Here is an 18,656-nt window from a genome sequence, read left to right on the forward strand (position 1 = left end):
GCATCTAGATCCTCACAAAATCGAGTATCTTGAGATGTCGAGAATTGTAGGATCCCCCGTTTTATTTAAACGATCTTTAAGCTAATTTGATTTTCTTTTCGAGTTTGAGTTGGCTTATGAATCTATCTAAATTGGTTTAGGTTCAAAATTTTCTTGTTAATTTTAAATATACATTTTTTGATATAATTATATATTTGATAGACCGGTTTGATCTCGACTTACTCAACTAAGGTATTAGTCTTTGATCTATTAGGCAACAAGGTTGCATTTTTTTTTTCAAATCGATCAAATAATAGAGTTTTAGAGCTAATTTGAGTTGGAGAAAAAAAAATTTAAAGTCAATAATTTCTCATTTAAATTTGAATGATTTTTTGAGTCAATAAATTATTTTTCGGTTTTACTTTTTTTGTGTCTAATGACCTAGTTATGTGGTTGCCAAAATTCAGATAAGGTAAGTGTTAATAACGGAAAAATTTGTTTGAAGGATAAGAATGTGGTTCGTAACCCAAGAAAAACTTGCACACTAGCATGATACATGATACGTGGTCTGCAATCCAAGAAAAACTTAAACTTGCACGCGTGATACTTGTTGTGGGGAAAAATTAGTAAGAATAGACCAGAATCATCTGGATTGAGGACACGTTAAGCGCATGCTCTGTATGAGACCGAGTAAGGAACTTAGCTTTCAATCCAAGTTACCTTTCTATTACTAGAATCATCTGGATTGAGGACACGTTAAACGCATGCTCCGTATGAGACCGAGTAAGGAACTTAGCTTTCAATCTAAGTTACCTTTCTCTCCTATTTAGTGCCTTGATTTCCTCCTCGGTTTGATTTATTCCGTGTCGGATCTTTTACCTTATTTGGTACTTAATTTTTTTTAGTCTTTTATGCTTGATTCACATAATCAAATTTCACGCGTAACATTATCTCCCGCTCCTTAATTGAAATTCATGGTTTGACTTTAACATCACAAAGTAATTACCAAGGTAAACCTCGAATTATCTCTAGAATTACCATTTCACCCCATGAAAATGATTTGGATGTCTCTTACATATAAACAAGTTAGAAAAACCATATATAATTGGTAGAGCAAATTACAGAAAATTCTCGTATCACCGATTTGCTATGAAAATAAACAAGGATAATATATAGGAAATAATATAACTTTAGTAATAAGTAAGAAAAAATATTTGAGAGAGCGGGTCAAACTCGAACTCTTTGAACCTCTATTGTTAAGTTCAATGTAAAATATCGGCACAGCCCGACTATTAGTACCATACTTCAAAAGAGTGTTTAAAAAATACTCTCGAACTTTTTTAAAAACTTCAAAAACACATCTAAATTAAAAAATTAAAAAAAGAAAAAAAAATAAATACCGGCACCGTCCAGATTATTACTTTTGAAAATCCAAGAGTATTATTATTATTTTTTAAATTATTAATTTATTAAAAAAATAAAAAAAAAATATGAAAAATTTAATGTAGTAAAATTGGGAGGTTGATTCATGGGAGTGGAGGGAAGATCCGCAACCACTTGCGTGTAGTTCATAATTGTGTGTGTCTGGTCGTCATCTCCCCTTTCCACTTTCAGAAAACAACCAATTTTTGCTCTGTTTCTTTTCACAAACTTAGCTTTTATGAAATTCACAATCCCATAATTAATATTATTACTTCACCTTGCGTTTGTTAGCGACCCAGATTCATATTTCCTTCCATTTCTTCCCACTTTTCACCTAAATTTTTGTTAATTTTTGACTTGTGAGGAAGAAAGAGAACGGAAGAAGCAGGCGAAGCCCTAGAATTTCGGCATGGCTTCGTCGAATGTGGAGATTGCGTCCACGTCGAAGAACAATCCGGATCTGCCGCGTGAGTCCTCTGTTTGTTCTATTTCCACAATTATCGCTGATCTACAGCATAGTGATCCCTCCAGGAATTTGGTTTCCATGAGCATGGATGACCTGCTTAAGAACATTTATTCCGATGGTCAAACTCACAATCAACCGCAGCCGGAGAATCCCATTATGCCTGCCTCGATCCCCACCCAAGACACCTTTCCTTTGCCCAAGGATTTGAGCACCAGGTCTGTTGAGGAGGTCTGGAAGGAGATCGTTGCTGGGGGTGGTGATCAGAGGCGGGAGCCTGCTACGGATCACGAAATAACCCTTGAAGATTTTCTATCTAAGGCTGGGGCTGTTCACCAGGAGGATGTCAGGAGGGTCCCTGTAATCTCCGAAGCTGGGGGTTATGGTGTCGACTCGACGCTTAATAATCAGTTTCAGATTCCGCCGCAGCAGTTGGAAGGTGCGCCGGTTGGGTACGCTAGTGGAATCGATGGGAGAATGGTTGGAGTTGGAAGAGGGAAGAGAAGGGCTGTTGAGGAACCAGTTGACAAAGCCACACAGCAGAAACAGAGACGGATGATCAAGAACAGGGAATCCGCTGCCCGCTCCAGGGAACGCAAGCAGGTGATGGATTTGTTCTTAATGTCAGAAATCATGCGTTATTTTATCATAATTTTCTTGTTTCAATGCATCACTTGTTCATGAGGGGCTGATAAACTTAAAGAGTTCTATTATTTTGGCTGTCTTGGAAGCTGAGTTCTTGAACTTCATTCCTACGAGGTTTAATTTCGTGCGTTTATGTTTAGGCATATACGCTAGAGCTAGAGTCTCTCGTGACCCAACTGGAGGAGGAAAATGCACGGCTATTGAGAGAAGAGGTACCTCTGACTAAAATTCATGTTGTTCTGTTCTTCTGATGGTTATTTTGGTAGTTGTTTTTCATATTTAATCAAGTATAGTATCACTGCATTCATCGCCCCCGTCCCTTTCGTGCTCCCATCAACATAATACCTATCAACAAGATAACCAGTTGGATTGCATGTTCTAATGTCAGTTTGTGCCACTCAAGGAGATGACTCTCAAGTGATACATGTAACCTTTTCTTAAACCAGTATTATTCTGTTCGTTCTGTTGTAGTTTCTTTTTGAAACTTATGGTTGAAAGACGAGGGAAAAACTAGACTGACCCAGTTGACCCTGAGGGGGAGAGGATCCTGATCTTGGCTGTTCTTTTCCTGAAAGGCTGTGGAAGTCTCAGAACATAAGGGGTTATTACTAGTTTGAGTCATTGTTAGGGTAACTGGAGGTGTACCCCAGCCATTTCTTCAGGGTTCTACACGTTTGTTAAGATGCCTGAATTGGCTAGAACATGGTGAATATAAGAGTATTTCTCCAAGTATTGTTGGTATAAGAAAGTTGCATCTAAGAAGTTTGAGCTGGACTTGAACAACAAACATGGCCTCCGGCTGTTCTGTGACTGAGATGTTGATGGTATCACTAGTTTCATTGTCGGAGTTTATGGCTCATAGGAGTTCAGCAATGCCCCCGTCCCCCTGTCTCAAGAGTCCAAGAAGCTGAAGGATTTGACCCTCCTGAACATTTGATTCTGTTTCCTCTTCATTCTCCCTGAGATTGTAACAGGCAGTGATTCTTCTACTCGAAAGAAATACGAGGAAGTTCCCGTTAACTGTGATCTACAATAATACTTTTGGGACATCATGGTCAACAATTAATTCAGTAAAACTAATCACCATTCACAAATTATTAGTTTCCTTTATTCTGCTAACCTCACCGTCTATACGTACTTCTCTATAACTAGTAACATTATATGCACTATTAATGCCATAAAAAACGCCATTCCATGGTCGTCACTTCTGGAACTAGGTCACAATATGCCGATGAGTTCTGCTCATTTTACTAGTATGTTCTTGACTTGTTTGATGACTTTGGTCCGCTGCATGCTGGATTCATCTTAGGATTTCTGTATGTATCTGAGTCTAAATCATCATCCATTCAGAAGTTCTGAGGAATCAAATTCTAAATGCAGGCTGAGCACATCAAGGAACGGTCTAAGCAGGTATGTACTTCTTGTTCGACATGATTTTTCTTCTTTTGTGTAGTTGATGCATGCTTGAGAGTGTTAGATAACAACATTCTTTGTGATTTAATATTTAGAGATTTGTACCATTTGAAGAATACTTGTCTATGTTTCTTAATCCATAAGCTGTATAATTTTGTTTTTATGTATTTATTCATTTTTTTTCCTTTTTTGTTGTTTGTTTATTTTGTTTTGGAGTGGAGTTTTTGGAAATTTAGTATATCATGACGAGTTCTTGACGTATTAATATGCACAATGATAAAACTCGATAGTTATTAAAATAAGTTCGAGCATTCATGTAGTTTCTTGGGATTTCTATCCTTTTTTCTGTTGTGCCCGTCGGTCTTGTTCTTCATTTTTGTTCTTGTTTATTCTCTTTACTATCTCTTTTTCAAAGTCTACTCTTCATATGCTTTTATTCTCTTAGTTTTCTAGTTTCTCTATTATTAACGAAATTATTATGTCCTAAACAAAAGTTTGATGAACTTGTCTTAATTTATATACTATCTGTAAAATTTTCATTTGAAAAATTTGAAAAAGTACCTAAAAAAAACAAAAGAAATGGTTTCTGTGCACTTGGATTTTGTTATTTCATTTATTCTGGAGTTATTAAGCCTTGAACAACCATATGAGAATACAGCTATCTTTCTCCCATCATTGTTCTATAATTGCATTTTCTTTTCATGGAATAGAACCAAATCCTATAGCTTTTAACTAATTCATTCAGAAAAACAATCTAAACATTTCTAGGTAAGAGGTCTGAAAAGATGATTAAATGTCGGTGATCTTCGAAGTAGTATCTCTCTTAGTATATAATGTATGCATAAAATCCAGAGTAATATATTTATCAGTAAAAAGTAAAATCCACATTAATGTATTCATTAACCAAATGTGAACACAGAAAGGTAAAAGATGAAAAAATAAGGTGACCAAAAAGAATCCTGAAGCATGAAGCCGACAAATTTTTTTTTTTTTTTACCCTTTTGATTTTAACCTTTGGAAATCATCAAAGAAATCCCATCCCAATAATTTCTTTTATATTCTTATTATGGAATGCAAGCAATTAGAAACATGCAATAACCTAGGTTGTGTGGTTTACGGTATTGAATGGATAACTGTTCATTAGGAATTAGAATTAGCAATTAGTTCTTATTTTATTTGGATTGAGTACATCCGACCAGTTTTCTTAAGGTATCATCATTTAGTTCAGAAGGAAAATAAAATTTATTTGATAAAAATGCTGGATATAGTAATGTATAATTCTTTCATCTCTGCATCACAATTGATTCCTAGAATTTGAATTCAGCGGGGTTTGGGGAAAGTTATTGATTGTGCTAGTCTCTTTGAATAATTTCTCCGCTTCATTTGGAGTAACTTCACTTGGTACATATAAACTTAGCATGTTTTTACGTCTTAGTTTACATTTGTAAGCATTTGAACGTTTTCCTTTCTGCGAGTGTTTTCATAGTCATTTATTGTTGGAACTGTCTTTTTCCATCTCAAAAGACATAACTATTTCATTGTATTGCACTGAAGTTGCTGATTTTCTGATTTTTTTAACAAACACATTCTTTAGAAAGAACATTATGCCCATTTCATGTTTCCTTGAACCATCTGAAATTTGTCCATTGAACTCCAAATATGACCTGCCTCTAATTTCATTTCAGTTACATGTATTGGCTGTGTGTTCTACGTTCACTGAAACACAACGAAATTCTGAGTCTTTTGCTTGATTTCTTTGAGTGCAATTTGTTATTTCACACAAGTTATTAAACTTTATGGTGATTGACATTCGAATCGAATGATGCAATTAGATATAATTTGCTTGATCAAAACTCTGGTAGCATTCAATAGTTGTTTTGTTTGATTACTTTTTACCCCTTTGAAATGGATTGATTTGATGCTCTTTACTGGTGATAGTATTAGTAACGAACTGGTATCTTTATTGAAGCTCAAGGAGAAACTCATTCCGATCAGCGAGAAGCGGAGGCCACCACAGCGCATTCTTACAAGAGCAAATTCTTTTTAGTGGTAGCGGGTATGCTCTGAATCTGTGGAGGGATGGAATGAGTGTTTTAATTTACAGTTGTTAATCATACAAAACTGGGTTGTGTCTGCCAATGAAAAGGGGTATATAACCAAGTTAGTGATGTCATAGAGATAGATATTTGGGGAATAAAACACAAAACTGTCCAAGTAAATACAAAAAAAAAAAAAAAAAAAAAAAAAAAAAAAAAAAAAAAAAAAAAAAAAAAAAAAAAAAAAAAAAAAAAAAAAAAAAAAAAAAAAAAAAAAAAAAAAAAAAAAAAAAAAAANAAAAAAAAAAAAAAAAAAAAAAAAAAAAAAAAAAAAAAAAAAAAAAAAAAAAAAAAAAAAAAAAAAGTAGTTTGATGACGCGCCCTGTTTGAACTTATCGTTTATATAATCTTATGAAACTGTTGAATCTAATGTCGAAAAGAGGTGGTTGATACCGACGATTTGGACGGTTGCTGCATTGTGGCTGGTTGTGATTAGATTATACATGTGTATTGCGTCTGTTTTATTATATCAGGTGCTGAAGAAAAGAGAAAGAAGATAAGTAGATAAAAGAAGTCATTTTTGCATTATGGCTTTGATTTTCGTTTTCTTGCTGATGTAGGGAATGGGATGATTGTGGTTAATCTGAATTTGTTTGTATGAATGTATGAATGTTTAGTGCATCCAAGAGCTGTCCACATTTGCTCTATTTGTGAATGCTTTACCAAATCCATTGCCTTATTGCTTGAAATGATGATGATGATGATCAAGTTGTTCTTTTTGGGCTTAATATGCTATTTTGCTCTTTAAGTTTTGTTTGGTTTCCATTGTTCTTGAAGATTTAGTTTTGTTTCTGTTTCTTTTAATGGAAAAAAAATGAACTGAATGATAGAATGATGATGTGAAAGTTGGAGTGTCTTGCAAGAGAGTTCGTTTTATTTGTGTTTTTTTTTAGGTAAGGTCGGAAGACTCGCTTGTTTTATTGAAATTCAAAAAATAGCATTGCTTGGCGAATCGAAGTTTTCTCAATTTTAAGTTGTTGAGTTTCGCCCCAAAAAATTTTATTCAATAGGGCGAGAGAGAGTCTTTGCTTACTTGCTTAACTGTGCGGAAGGTGTATCTTTGGCTTCCGTTGTAGATTTTTTTTTTTTTTTTTGGTTAAAAAAAACCTATTTGTGACTTGACTCTTTTTGTGAAATTCTGTATTGGTTGGGGAGGAGAATAAAGCATTGTTTGTAAGAGTGTGGAGATCTCTCCCTAGTAGACATGTTTTAAAAACTTTAAGGGGAAGTTCAAAAGAAAAAGTCTGAAGAGATAATATCTGCTAATAGTGAGTTGGAGTTGTTACAAATGGTATTAGAGCCAACCTTGGGCGATGTGCCAGTAAGGAGGTTGAGCCCCGAAGGGGGTGGATTGGGGGCCCTACATGGATTGGAAAACAGAACCAGTGCTAGTGAGGATGTTGGAACCTGAAAGGGGGTGGTTTGTGAGATCCCACAATGGAGAGGAGAACAAAACATTATTTATAAGAGTGTGGAGACCTCTTCCTAGTAGATGCATTTTAAAAACCTTGATGAAAAGTTCGAAAAAGAAAGCCTAGAGAAGACAATGTCAGTAAGCTTAAATTGTTACACTTTCCTGGAGAAAAGACTTGGTCTTGTCGGACAAATTGAGTTGTCGATGTGGAATTTTGGACACTAGTTCATAGATATGAACATGAAACTTGAGACTATGATCTTGAGGTATTTTAATCATTAAACTATGTTCGAGTTAGTAGAAAGGTAACACAATTGAGATAAACAAAGAGAGATTAATTTAAGACTATGATCTTGACGTACTTTAATCATTAAACTATATTCAGAGTTCGTAGAGATGTAACATACTTGAGATGGAAAAAGAGATATTTCATTTCATAAGATTTTGAGAATTGTTCTTAAATAATTGCAACGTTTGCCCGTATATTTTTATTTATGTTAGCTATCGTGAACATAATTCACTAGTTAAAACATCATTTACCACTATATGCTTCTCACCCCACCCCTTACTGCACTAACGATCATCTTCGAGTATCGTCAATTTCTCAAAACTATAATATTGACATAATATATTGAATTTTTATAAATATATTTTCAATGTTTATTTATAATATGTCAATTCAACTAATTGATGCACTTTTTATAAAAAAATTAAACCCTTTATTTAAAAATATTTAATTATTTGAAAAAGATTGATACCAATATTAATTTATAATTTATTGATACAATCTTATAAATTGATTTTTGTTTTTTTTTTCTTTTAATTTGTATTTTTAAAAAACAAGTTTTTTAAAATAATATTAAAAAATAGAGTTATCGAACGGTACAGGAAGAACCGCGATTCAGGCGTCTCTCCTCCTCACCGTCTCCACTGATTCTTCTCTCTGAAATTCAAGTTTCAGCTCCGATATACACAATTGAATCTTCAGTCCTACTTCATCAGTCCCTTTCGATTTTTAGTTGCAAGGTAAATCTGGCAATGAAGCAATTGTTTTTATTTGATTTTTCAATTCTTTTTGTAATGAATTTCTTTTTCTCAATCATTCGTTCGAAACTGAAATGGAGCGAAAATAGAGTTCACTGATGCTGGTTCGATTCAAAACTATTCGTAAAATAGGATATTCAATTCGGTTTTCCAATAGCAAGATTCAAATCAAAGCTACTATTTCATTTCTATTTTCTTCTATTCTTCAAATTTTTGTATGAATTCGATTATTTATGAATGCATGTTCTTTAGTTGGACCTTCGAGATTTTAATTTTGTTTGTTTCTACATTGCAGTCATGGCTTTGCGTTTAGTGACTAGAAGGATTGGAAGTAAATTGTTTCCAATGTTTTCTTCTGCCAATCATTTACATTCACATGCTACAAGTTTTGGTTGGTTCCTCTCCCTCTCTCTCGCATTAGATCAAGGGATTTGGAGCTCTATCTATACTTGATTTTGAAGTGTCAATATTAATAATGTATCTCAATAGTTGTTAACGCTGTTGCAAGTAGGAGTTACATACCTTTATTGTTAGCAAACAATCTTCTAGTTTTCAAAATAGTATATAATATTTTTGTTGGAGAAACAATAAGGTTCTTAGGATTTATTGTTATGTAGAATTGGTTCAAAACCGAGGAATTTAGCTTTATAATCATTTTTTCTATTTGGGAAGAATTCCCTTAAAATAGGCTTTGGAATTTGGGGATGAAAGGGAGGAGAAAAGGCTACAGAACTGGAAGGATGATTGTTCTCTAAAGGTCGACTATTTTAGTTCAACCTGTCCTTGTATATTTTAAAAGTTCCTCTCGGGGTATATTTTTTTTTTAAAAATCTTTTTTCAATGACTGTGTTAATATCCTTATTTTAAATAAATCCATTTATCAAGGAGTATGAGAAATAGATAAGATTTATGGAGCTTTACTAATTTTCTTTTTTGTTCAATGGCTAAACTGATATTGAGTTTTTAAACGTGATGTCCCACATTGGTTGGGGAGGAGAACAAAACACCCTTCATAAGGGAGTGGAAACCTTCCCCTAGCAGACGCGTTTTAAAGCCCGAAAGGGAAAGCCCAAAGAGGACAATATCTGCTAGCGGTGGATCTGGGACGTTACAAATGGTATCAGAGCTAGACACGGACGATGTGCCAGCCTTCTCGCTGTTCCCCGAAGGGGGGTAGACACGAGGCGGTATGCCGGTAAGGATGCTGGGCCCCAAATGGGGGTGGATTTGGTGGGGTCCCATATCGAATTGGAGAAAGGAACGAGTGCCAGCGAGGACGCTGGGCCCGAAGGGGGGTGAATTGTGAAGTCCCACATTGGTTGGGGAGGAGAACAAAACACCCTTATAGAGTGGAAACCTTCCCCTAGTAGACGCGATTTAAAGCCTTGAGGGGAAGCCCAAAGAAGACAATACTTGCTAGCGGTGGATCTGGGATGTTACACTAAATTTCTTTGCCTAGATATTCAAAAGGTAGTTTTGTGCTACTTGAAGAAGCTACTATCACTATGTTCTGATATAATGATTTAAATTTATATTGCTTTATATACTGAATTTTCACATTTTATATAAATTTAATATTATTAAATTTTATTTTATCTTGAATTTTAGTAGTTTATGGCACACAATTTTATTTTTATCCAAATAGAAAAATTTTAAATTGTTATACTAAATTTTTAAGTAATAGCGAGGCATTGTCTACATATATTTATTGAAGGGAAGTTTACTGTCTACTTGATATGCTAGCATTTAACTAATGACGGTTAATTTTGAGTGATCGAAGCTTGTTTTAGATTCCAAACCAGTTTGATGTGAACTTAAAGTAACTTGGAAAGAGAGTGAGATAGCAAAAGATGCACGTTGGAAAGAGAGGGTGTTTTTTCTTTGAAGTCCATGGGCAATATGCTAAGCTAGATCTCTGCAGATGGCAAAGCTTGTTGCAATGTGTCTATGGATGCTATCTGGAAGTCTAATCTCTTAAAAGATAAAAAGTGTTTTTATGGATTTTTTCTTTGGAGAAGCTAAATACTTATGATAGGCTCCAATGAGAATGCTGAGTGGGTATTTTATATCATGCTGGTTCATTTTATATAAGAGAGATGGGAAAATGGAAGGCACCTGTTCTTTGATTTCCCTTTGCTGCAACGTGGTGGTACATGCTTTTCAATATTTTGAAGCTTTTGTTTTTTTCTTCTCAATGAAAGTCCAAAAAAGTTTAGTATTTCAGCACACACACATATATATACATATATATGTGTACATATATATAAGCTTTCAAGGGGTTTCCGATGTCTTAAAAGGTTATTTAGGCTTATGCATTGAAGCTTGCCACGAGACAAGACCTAACTCTTAGCCTCGAGACTTATGCCTTGTTTGGACCATAAGAAGCTTACAACTTTTACAGTGGAGACTTATGCCTCTATTAAAAACACATTGAGGCTTAAGTCTCTATACCTCGTATATTGATTAGAAAAATAATATTCATTTTCCTTATTCTTTGAAATATAAAGGTTTAAATTGCAAAGTTAAAACTATGACTACCTTTTGTACTTGGGCTTTAAAAATATTGAAGAGGAAAAACATCAAGCCTGCCTTTAACCTATTAAACATTGGGTTTTTTTCTTTTCCTGACAACAATGTTGATGGTCTATTCCAATTAATTAAGAGGACTTTCTTTTGTGGTCATATGAGATTTTTATGGTTCAGTGTGGTGGCTAGTCTTCTATGGAATCCAGATGAATACAAGAACCTTCCAAGGGGAAGATTCTTCTAGGGATGTTTCTGGGTTTTTGTTAATTCTCATGCTTCTAAATGGTGCTCTTGTTATACTGATTTTCGTAAATTTTGGTTTTTCTCAAATTTCTGCCAATTGGTAGTCTTTTTCGTGACTTGGCTCTACGGGGATACCTCATCTCCATTTTCGTACATCCTTCGTTTGATCAATACAAGTCTTTTTCTAATATAAAATGTAACTTTAATTTCTTGTCTTAATCCTCTTTTATATATAAATATGAGAAAAAATTGTCGTATGGGTACTTTTTGCAGGATTCAAAGAAGTGCCTGAAGAGGAAAAAAGCCGACTAGTTGGTAATGTCTTCAGCAATGTTGCTTCAAACTATGATCTGATGAATGATTTGATGAGTGCTGGATTGCATAGATTGTGGAAAGACAGGTGCGACTCTTTGAACTGGAATTTCATTCCCTCACACGCAGAAGGCATACATTCTTCTCTCTCTCTCTCTCTCTCTTAATGTTTTTACTAAATATTATAGACTCGTTTCCGAGCTAAATCCTTTTCCTGGAATGAAGCATCTTGATGTTGCTGGTGGTACAGGTATGTAAGTTATTTTATTTTTATGTTGTGATGTCAATTCTAACTTTGATTAAGAAGAGACATTTTATTTTTGGCTACATCGTTTGCAAAGATTCTATACTTTGTTTTTGAGCCTATTAATTTGTGTTGATTTGGAAAATTTTTAAGTTCTGAAGTACAAGATCAATTGCTGGTAGCCAATTACCATGCATGTGCCTAGTGGTTAGTGGTCATTCAAGTCTGTAAAAAAAGCAAAGAGCTTAGTGGTCTGTGGTCATTCAAATCTGCGAAAAAAGTAAGGAGCTTAGAGGGGGTGGGTTCAAATCCTGGTGCCCACTTATCTAGAATTTAAAATTTTATGAGTTTCCTTGGCATTCAAATGGAGTTGAGTTTGGCAGTTGTCTCATGATATTAGTCAAGTTAAAGGATTACGAATTTTGATTTCTGTTAAAGGATCATTTTATGAATGTGTTATATGGTGGCATATGCTGCAAATCTCCTCGAGTCTGTCAGAGAGAGAGAGAGAGAAAAAACCATTCCCCTTTGTCAGGGCAGAAATAGTAAACCTTAAGTGATGGAAAATAGGAGATATTGTGCAATGTGTTAGGTTATGGGCTAGTTCTTCATCTTTTGCTTCATTTTTTTTCCATTTTGGCTAAATTATAGAATATACCTGGACTCTGTACCTCGTTCAATAATATTCCTGAACTATAAAAGTTGCATTAATTTCCTTGATTTAGGAAAAAAAAAAAAAGAAAGAAAGTAAAATACCCTTATAATTAAGTAGGTGGACAACAACGTTTATCCTAACTCCATCACTTCTTCCATTTCCTCTCTTTTATTTCTCTTATTTGTTTCAATCCATTGCTTAACACTCCATTTTCCCTATTTTTTCCCCTCTTCTTCAATGCCTTCTTAACTACCCTAAACTACCCTTCTTCTTCCCAGCATTTCAAATTCCAATTCCAATTCCAAATCCCTCTTTCTTATTTCTCTCATGGAACGTGGAACATGTTGCAATTTTTAATAAAATGCAGCTTGAACTCTCAAGGGAAAGAGATATTTGAAATCCATTGGAAAAGAGGGAGAGAAGGATTAAGAGTGTAATAAAGGAAGGAGGGAAAAAAAGAGTTGAAGTGGGGAAGTATTTGGCCATGGATTGGAGCAGATGAGAGAGAGAGGGGAGAGGAAATGGAGGAGGGAAGTGATGGGTTTAGGATTAATGTTTTCCATCCACCTACATAATGACAAGGGTACTTTTGAAAGTTTCTAAAAGGTCGGGTATTAATGCAATGTTTACATGGGTATTATCGAAGTGAGGTACAAAGTTCAAGAGTATTTTCTCCAATTTACTCTTTCCTTCTCTTTTTTTAATCTCTTGTTCGCTTCTCATTAGTTTATTCTGATAGCCTGTGTCTTTTTTATTAAAAAACAATCTAATTTTTTTTTGTTTCAAGAATCTAGTGTGGGTGCAAATGGTTGTTTGGTTATCTTCCATTTGTAACCTATTTGAAACTGTTGATGGAAGTTTTCTTTAGATGCAAATAACCTTGAATATTAAAACGGTATCTACTTACTCATCACATGAACTTGTGTCCCTTTTGTGCTTAAAAGATGTGACAATTATTAGATGTTATATTAATTTCTCACATATTGCAGGTGATGTTGCTTTCAGGATCCTAGAAAGGATTAATGACGTCAAACGTAGAGCAATGCAAGATGTTCGGGAAGATGATTTACAGGAACAAACTCAAATATATGTTTGTGACATCAACTCACATATGTTAAATGTTGGTAAAATGCGAGCTATTGAGAGAGGTAAATATACAATAAGGCACTGGAACTGTCTGCATTTTGTAAATGAAATTTGTGGTCAGGAAAACAGTATCACAATGTTTGTAACTTCTAGGTCTGGGAGAAGAAAGTTCTCTAATATGGGTGGAAGGAGATGCAGAAGCTTTACGTTTTCAAGATAATTCAATGGATGGTTACACGATTGCATTTGGAATTAGGAATGTTACTCACATTGAAAAAGTTCTAGATGAGGCTTATAGGTAAACTCTACTTCTCAAGAAATTATCTTCTACATATATTAGATCCTATGGAAAAATGTATTATTTATGCCTGAATAAGGCAAATTCTTGTGTAGAGAAGGGTTGGACCTCTGTGCATAAGGTTGCCTTCAAGTTGAAATCGCCCCCCTTCTAGAGTTTGTCTAGGTGAGATTGAGTCAATTGAGGGTTTCTATGGGGCAACTGATGTCCAATTGATAGAGAATTTTGATGGGAACTCCATGATGTCAGTTCATGAAGGGATATCTTTGTGCTTCGCATGGTGGGAGCATGTTACATCATTTGGATACAGAACACCATCCTAATGAATGCGCTAGAGACTACTTGGTCTGACAAATGGCGGTAAGGGATTTTTTTCTTCTTAAAGGGTTCGAATGAGGTGGTCTATGGCCAACCTAACCTCATTATAGGATTAGGAATTGGTGAAGATGAAGAAAGCAAGCCTTTCTTGGCTTCTATAGGGGAAGGTGAGTAATCACGTTGTCCTATGCTTGAAAGGTAGCTTATATAAGTTGGGGCTCTAAAAGTAGATGCTAGGGTCCTGACCGTAAGTATATGTGCCCTTTGCTGTCTTGGTCTTTACCATCTCTTGTTTAAGCTTCATTTATTGGCTGTAGATTGAAATTGAGTGAAATGGAACTTGATTTGCCTGCTGTGAGCATGAATGACGAAGTGAGTTTCACTTATCAAAGGATCAAGGGACATCCTCTAGAGGTTCTTGCTCAAATGATACAAGTGATTTTGACCAGAATGTCCGAAGATTACTTTGCTTGTTCTAGCTAGGGATTCAATGGTTTGTTAGAGTGTTTGAGAGTCATCTTGGTTGAAGAGGTTGAATTCTTCATGACCCAAAGTGGAAGGTTTTACGTATGAGTTGATGAGGTCTAGGATGTCCGTGGCTTGAGGATAGTCAAGGATTGAGTAGATTGTGCTTTTTTATAGTTTGACAGTTCAAGATCCCAACAATATGAAAACTTTCCTATGTTATTTTTCAAGAAAAAATAACTACCCTCAGCCACATCCACAGGAAGAAACATAATGTAGCCTTGTCTCCTTGTTGGTTTAGTCATTGTAGGAGAAGCTACGCAGATTTGGAGAATCTCTCATTTGTTTGTTGATTTTCCAGGATAGTTATGAGGGATATCTTTTTTAACTTGTAGGTATCACTGACTCAACAAACAAGACCCCTTTCTCAAATTCTTTTTTGTCACAAACTCAAGGGTAAGGTCCCATGTAATGTAATATGTGCATTCTCATGATTTGGGCAGTGTAGATGAAGATATGTCCTAGAGCCTTTTCTACCTTCTATGTGGAGCTTTTTATGTTATTATTATTATTATCTTTTATTTTTTATTTTTTAATTGAAATAAACGTCTTAGTGACATTCGAAATTTGAAAAGATATACAGAAAAAAGAAGCATAAAACATAATACAAAATAGATACCCTTGACCCGCATGAAGCTCAATTGTAACAAATTTCATTGCTATATAGTTCCAATTTTTTTTTCAATTATTCTCTTTTCTGATTCAGTTCTATTAGAGACTCTGTGTAATAATCTCTCTTAGCACTTGAATAGGGAGATATCTCATCTTCACCTTCTCTCCTTTGATAACAATTATTTTTCTTTTCCCAAACAAAGTTGTCTAAGAAAATGTTTCATGTTTGTTTCTTGCTTTTCTTTGGAAATGTTTTTTTATTTACTAAATGTGTTTGATTACAGGGTTCTAAGACGAGGAGGAAGATTTCTTTGCCTTGAGCTAAGCCATGTTGAAGCTCCTGTATTTAAGGAATTGTATGTAACTTCCACACTTTTACTTGGGGAAAATTCAATATTTCATCATTTAATTTATAGTGGTCTACAACTCAAACTATGTGATGAACTGGAACTTATTTGTCTATTATTATTATTGTTTTTTTTTTTGACAAGAAATAATTTTTTTCATTGAATAAATGAAAGAAACTAGTGCTCACAGGATACAAACTCCACAAGGGAGTGAAAAAAAAAAAAAAGAGAAAAAAAAAACAAATAATTGGCTGGAAAAGAACAAACTTTATGAAAAAACTTGAGACTTGAGATTTGAACTTAACTTGAAACTTTGAAAACCACCCAACTGAGAGAGATGAAGCTGAAAGAACCGTTGAGAAGCTTGCAAAGAATGGTCTTTTGCTGAATGGATAACTCCTCCTGTTAAGAGTGCCCCGACGAAGCAGCACTCAAACTTGGTTTAACAAAGAAAACTTTGATAGAACCCATACAACTAGAATACTATTGAAATGTAAAGTATATAAGAACTAAAATAGAACTCAGGTATTTGATTTACTAGGAATCACACTCGAGCATAAAACAACTAAACAATTGCTTACTTCATTCTTTCCTCCTCACTCTATTCATTACAACTTCCCACTGATAACTTTCCCAACTGATTACTAATATTCCTTTTAATACCTTAGTAACATTCCTGATCACTCATTATATAAATATATAAACTAATGGCATTCCTGTTAGATTTTTTATTACAAAGTCCTTTATAAGGAGCACTCCAATTAGAGACATTAAGCTGCAAGTATAATATGTTTATTGAAAAGAAATCTCAAAAGGCCTATAGTTTGTTGTACAGCATTGAGGCCTTTTCTTACGACCAGCTGGGAAGGATTTCATGCATCCAAATACTTTTATCTATTGTTTCATGCAACCAAATTTATTGTTTCATCTCTGTTGTTCTTTTGGGTGTTGTGCTTTTCTAAGACGTTTTATTTCCGACTGAGGTACATATGTGTACATATACATTTGCTAATAAGATTAAATTACTCTTGTTTAACATAAGCATATTAAGGTAGTTCAGTTCCTTTTTGCTAATTTTTATACTTTGTGGAATTCTTTTTTGTTATTCTGTTTATCTTTACTCTGAATTAAATTACTGTTCTTTTTTGAATGGCCCTCTTAATGAAGCCCTTGGTAGCCTGAATTCTCTAACTTCGAATTGATTTGCTTTTTTTCAATATGTTTCCAACCTAGAATGTACTCTAGATATTATTATGAGTTTCTTTTAGCAGTTAGGTTTGGTGCTTATATCGAAACAAGTTTTAACTTGAATTTCCATCTTCTGGTGCAGATATGACTATTATTCATTTTCTGTAATTCCAGCCGTTGGAGAGCTAGTTGTAGGTGATCGAGAATCTTATCAATACTTAGTGGAAAGCATCCGTCGATTTCCCTCACAGGTCTCAGTCCTTTCCTCTTCTCTCTTTTTTCTCGGACAAGAACATGATTTTAATTGAAGTTTTGAAAAGTTAACATCAATTCCATATGTGCTGTTTAAAAAAAATTAAAAAATGCCTCCAATTAGAGTTCAACTACAGATGTAATACCATCACATATAAGTAGCGACATTAAGTGCGTCGAAACTTAGCTAAATCAATCACATCCATCCAGGTGTTACTTATTCACTAAGATCTGATTATTTCGCTCTGACCATAAACTCCAAGTAACAGCTTTTGATTGCATTCAGCCATTAGATCTTAGCTTTTTCTTTGACATTGTGGCCGTCTAGTTCTTATTAGCAGATGAGTGTTAGGCCCCCAAATTACAAAATATTACCAAGGGCAAGAAGGATAAATCGCTTTTGACAAGTTTGTAAGAGGAATGTTGAGAGAAGGGACCATCAGTATTGTAGGGGGGTGGGGAGCGTATTGGGTATTTACGGTTGAGCTTTATGTTTCGATTTTATGATTTTCATTTTATTGTTTTCGACTTGAGAGAGGAAGGGAGAGTTTTCGAGCCCTCTTCACTTAGCTAGAAGTTTTGTATTGCCTTAGGACAAGACATTTTCCCCTGAATATCAATATATTTTAAGGAGATACCTTACAAATTGGTATAGAAGCATCATCCCGGGGAGGTTTGCCAAGATGTTGCGGATCATGAACTAGGGGAGATGAAAATGGAGATTGGGAACATTCAAGAGAATGTTACGAGAATACCTAGAATCGAAGAAGCACTGGCATCGCTGGCGAGATCAATACCATTTGGGAACTTCGAGGTCTTTAAATGATTGACGATGAATTATATTTGGAGGGTATGAAGGCTGACACAGAAAAATATGTGGAGAAAATATTTGTTAGAGGAACAAGTCCTTGACCATGTCCAGCTAGATTACTTTTGCCATTGGATATTCTCAAGTGTTGGAAGATAGAACTCTCTTTGGTCCGTTCCCTTCCCAGATAGCAATCAATAATACTTCTTACAATTCTCCTTTAATAAGCAAGTTCTAATTCCTGTTTGATTAGAATTAAGGGATCTTACTTAAATAGATCTAGAACAATGCATCCTCTCCTCTTCCATGGATGGACTGTAAATATCTAATATATGCTGCTGCAATAAAGCCTCTCCTCCATGGTTTAGTGGGTTGGCCATGAGTGTAACGCAAGGGGTCGGGCTCCAACACTTGGGTTATTAGACAAAATCGAACAAGATATCGTTAGTTTGTTCGTATTATTTTTTGCCTAGCTCTTACAACTGTGTTCTTCATTGATGTTGATTGGTGGGATGTAGGAGAAATTTGCTTCCATGATCGTCGAAGCTGGCTTCGAGAAGGTCGAGTACGAAAATCTTGTTGGAGGAGTGGTTGCTATCCATTCAGGCTTGAAACTTTAGAAGCAGCTTTTGAATCTTCCTATAACTTATAACCAAGAGGTTACTTCACTTTTGCTAATCTTCTCATCAAATAAAATATATCCAAATTTCTTATGACTATATATAGCTTTTCTTTCTTTTTCTTTTTTTTTTTTTTTTTTTTTTTT

At 34.7% G+C, this 18,656-nt stretch overlaps 2 protein-coding genes across 5 annotated transcripts; both read left to right on the top strand.

The window, feature by feature from the left end:
* Window positions 1-1,522: 1,522 nt before the first annotated feature.
* On the top strand, window positions 1,523-6,136 carry LOC111486694 (G-box-binding factor 4-like). 4 transcript variants are annotated; one of them, XM_023133917.1, is made up of 4 exons: window positions 1,523-2,467; window positions 2,650-2,721; window positions 3,819-3,961; window positions 4,417-4,450. In XM_023133917.1, the coding sequence occupies exons 1-4, from the start codon at window positions 1,811-1,813 to the stop codon at window positions 4,433-4,435; spliced, it is 891 nt and encodes a 296-aa protein (XP_022989685.1). In that variant the 5' UTR covers window positions 1,523-1,810; the 3' UTR covers window positions 4,436-4,450. The 4 variants fall into 4 exon arrangements, with proteins under 4 accessions (XP_022989685.1, XP_022989684.1, XP_022989687.1 ...); XM_023133916.1 differs by lacking the exon at window positions 4,417-4,450 and adding an exon at window positions 5,892-6,136 and having other exon boundaries at window positions 1,525-2,467; window positions 3,819-3,919; XM_023133918.1 differs by lacking the exon at window positions 4,417-4,450 and adding an exon at window positions 5,892-6,136 and having other exon boundaries at window positions 1,527-2,467; window positions 3,890-3,919.
* Window positions 6,137-8,315: 2,179 nt separating this feature from the next.
* Window positions 8,316-18,640, top strand: LOC111486704 (2-methoxy-6-polyprenyl-1,4-benzoquinol methylase, mitochondrial-like). Its single transcript, XM_023133934.1, has 9 exons — window positions 8,316-8,458; window positions 8,772-8,867; window positions 11,519-11,645; window positions 11,746-11,807; window positions 13,446-13,604; window positions 13,696-13,840; window positions 15,580-15,651; window positions 16,973-17,081; window positions 18,409-18,640. The coding sequence occupies exons 2-9, from the start codon at window positions 8,774-8,776 to the stop codon at window positions 18,508-18,510; spliced, it is 870 nt and encodes a 289-aa protein (XP_022989702.1). The 5' UTR covers window positions 8,316-8,458; window positions 8,772-8,773; the 3' UTR covers window positions 18,511-18,640.
* The last annotated feature ends 16 nt before the right edge of the window (window positions 18,641-18,656 follow it).

This window comes from Cucurbita maxima, unplaced genomic scaffold (genome assembly GCF_002738345.1).
Source record: "Cucurbita maxima cultivar Rimu unplaced genomic scaffold, Cmax_1.0 Cma_Scf00011, whole genome shotgun sequence".
In the NCBI taxonomy this organism is placed as follows: Eukaryota; Viridiplantae; Streptophyta; class Magnoliopsida; order Cucurbitales; family Cucurbitaceae; genus Cucurbita; species Cucurbita maxima.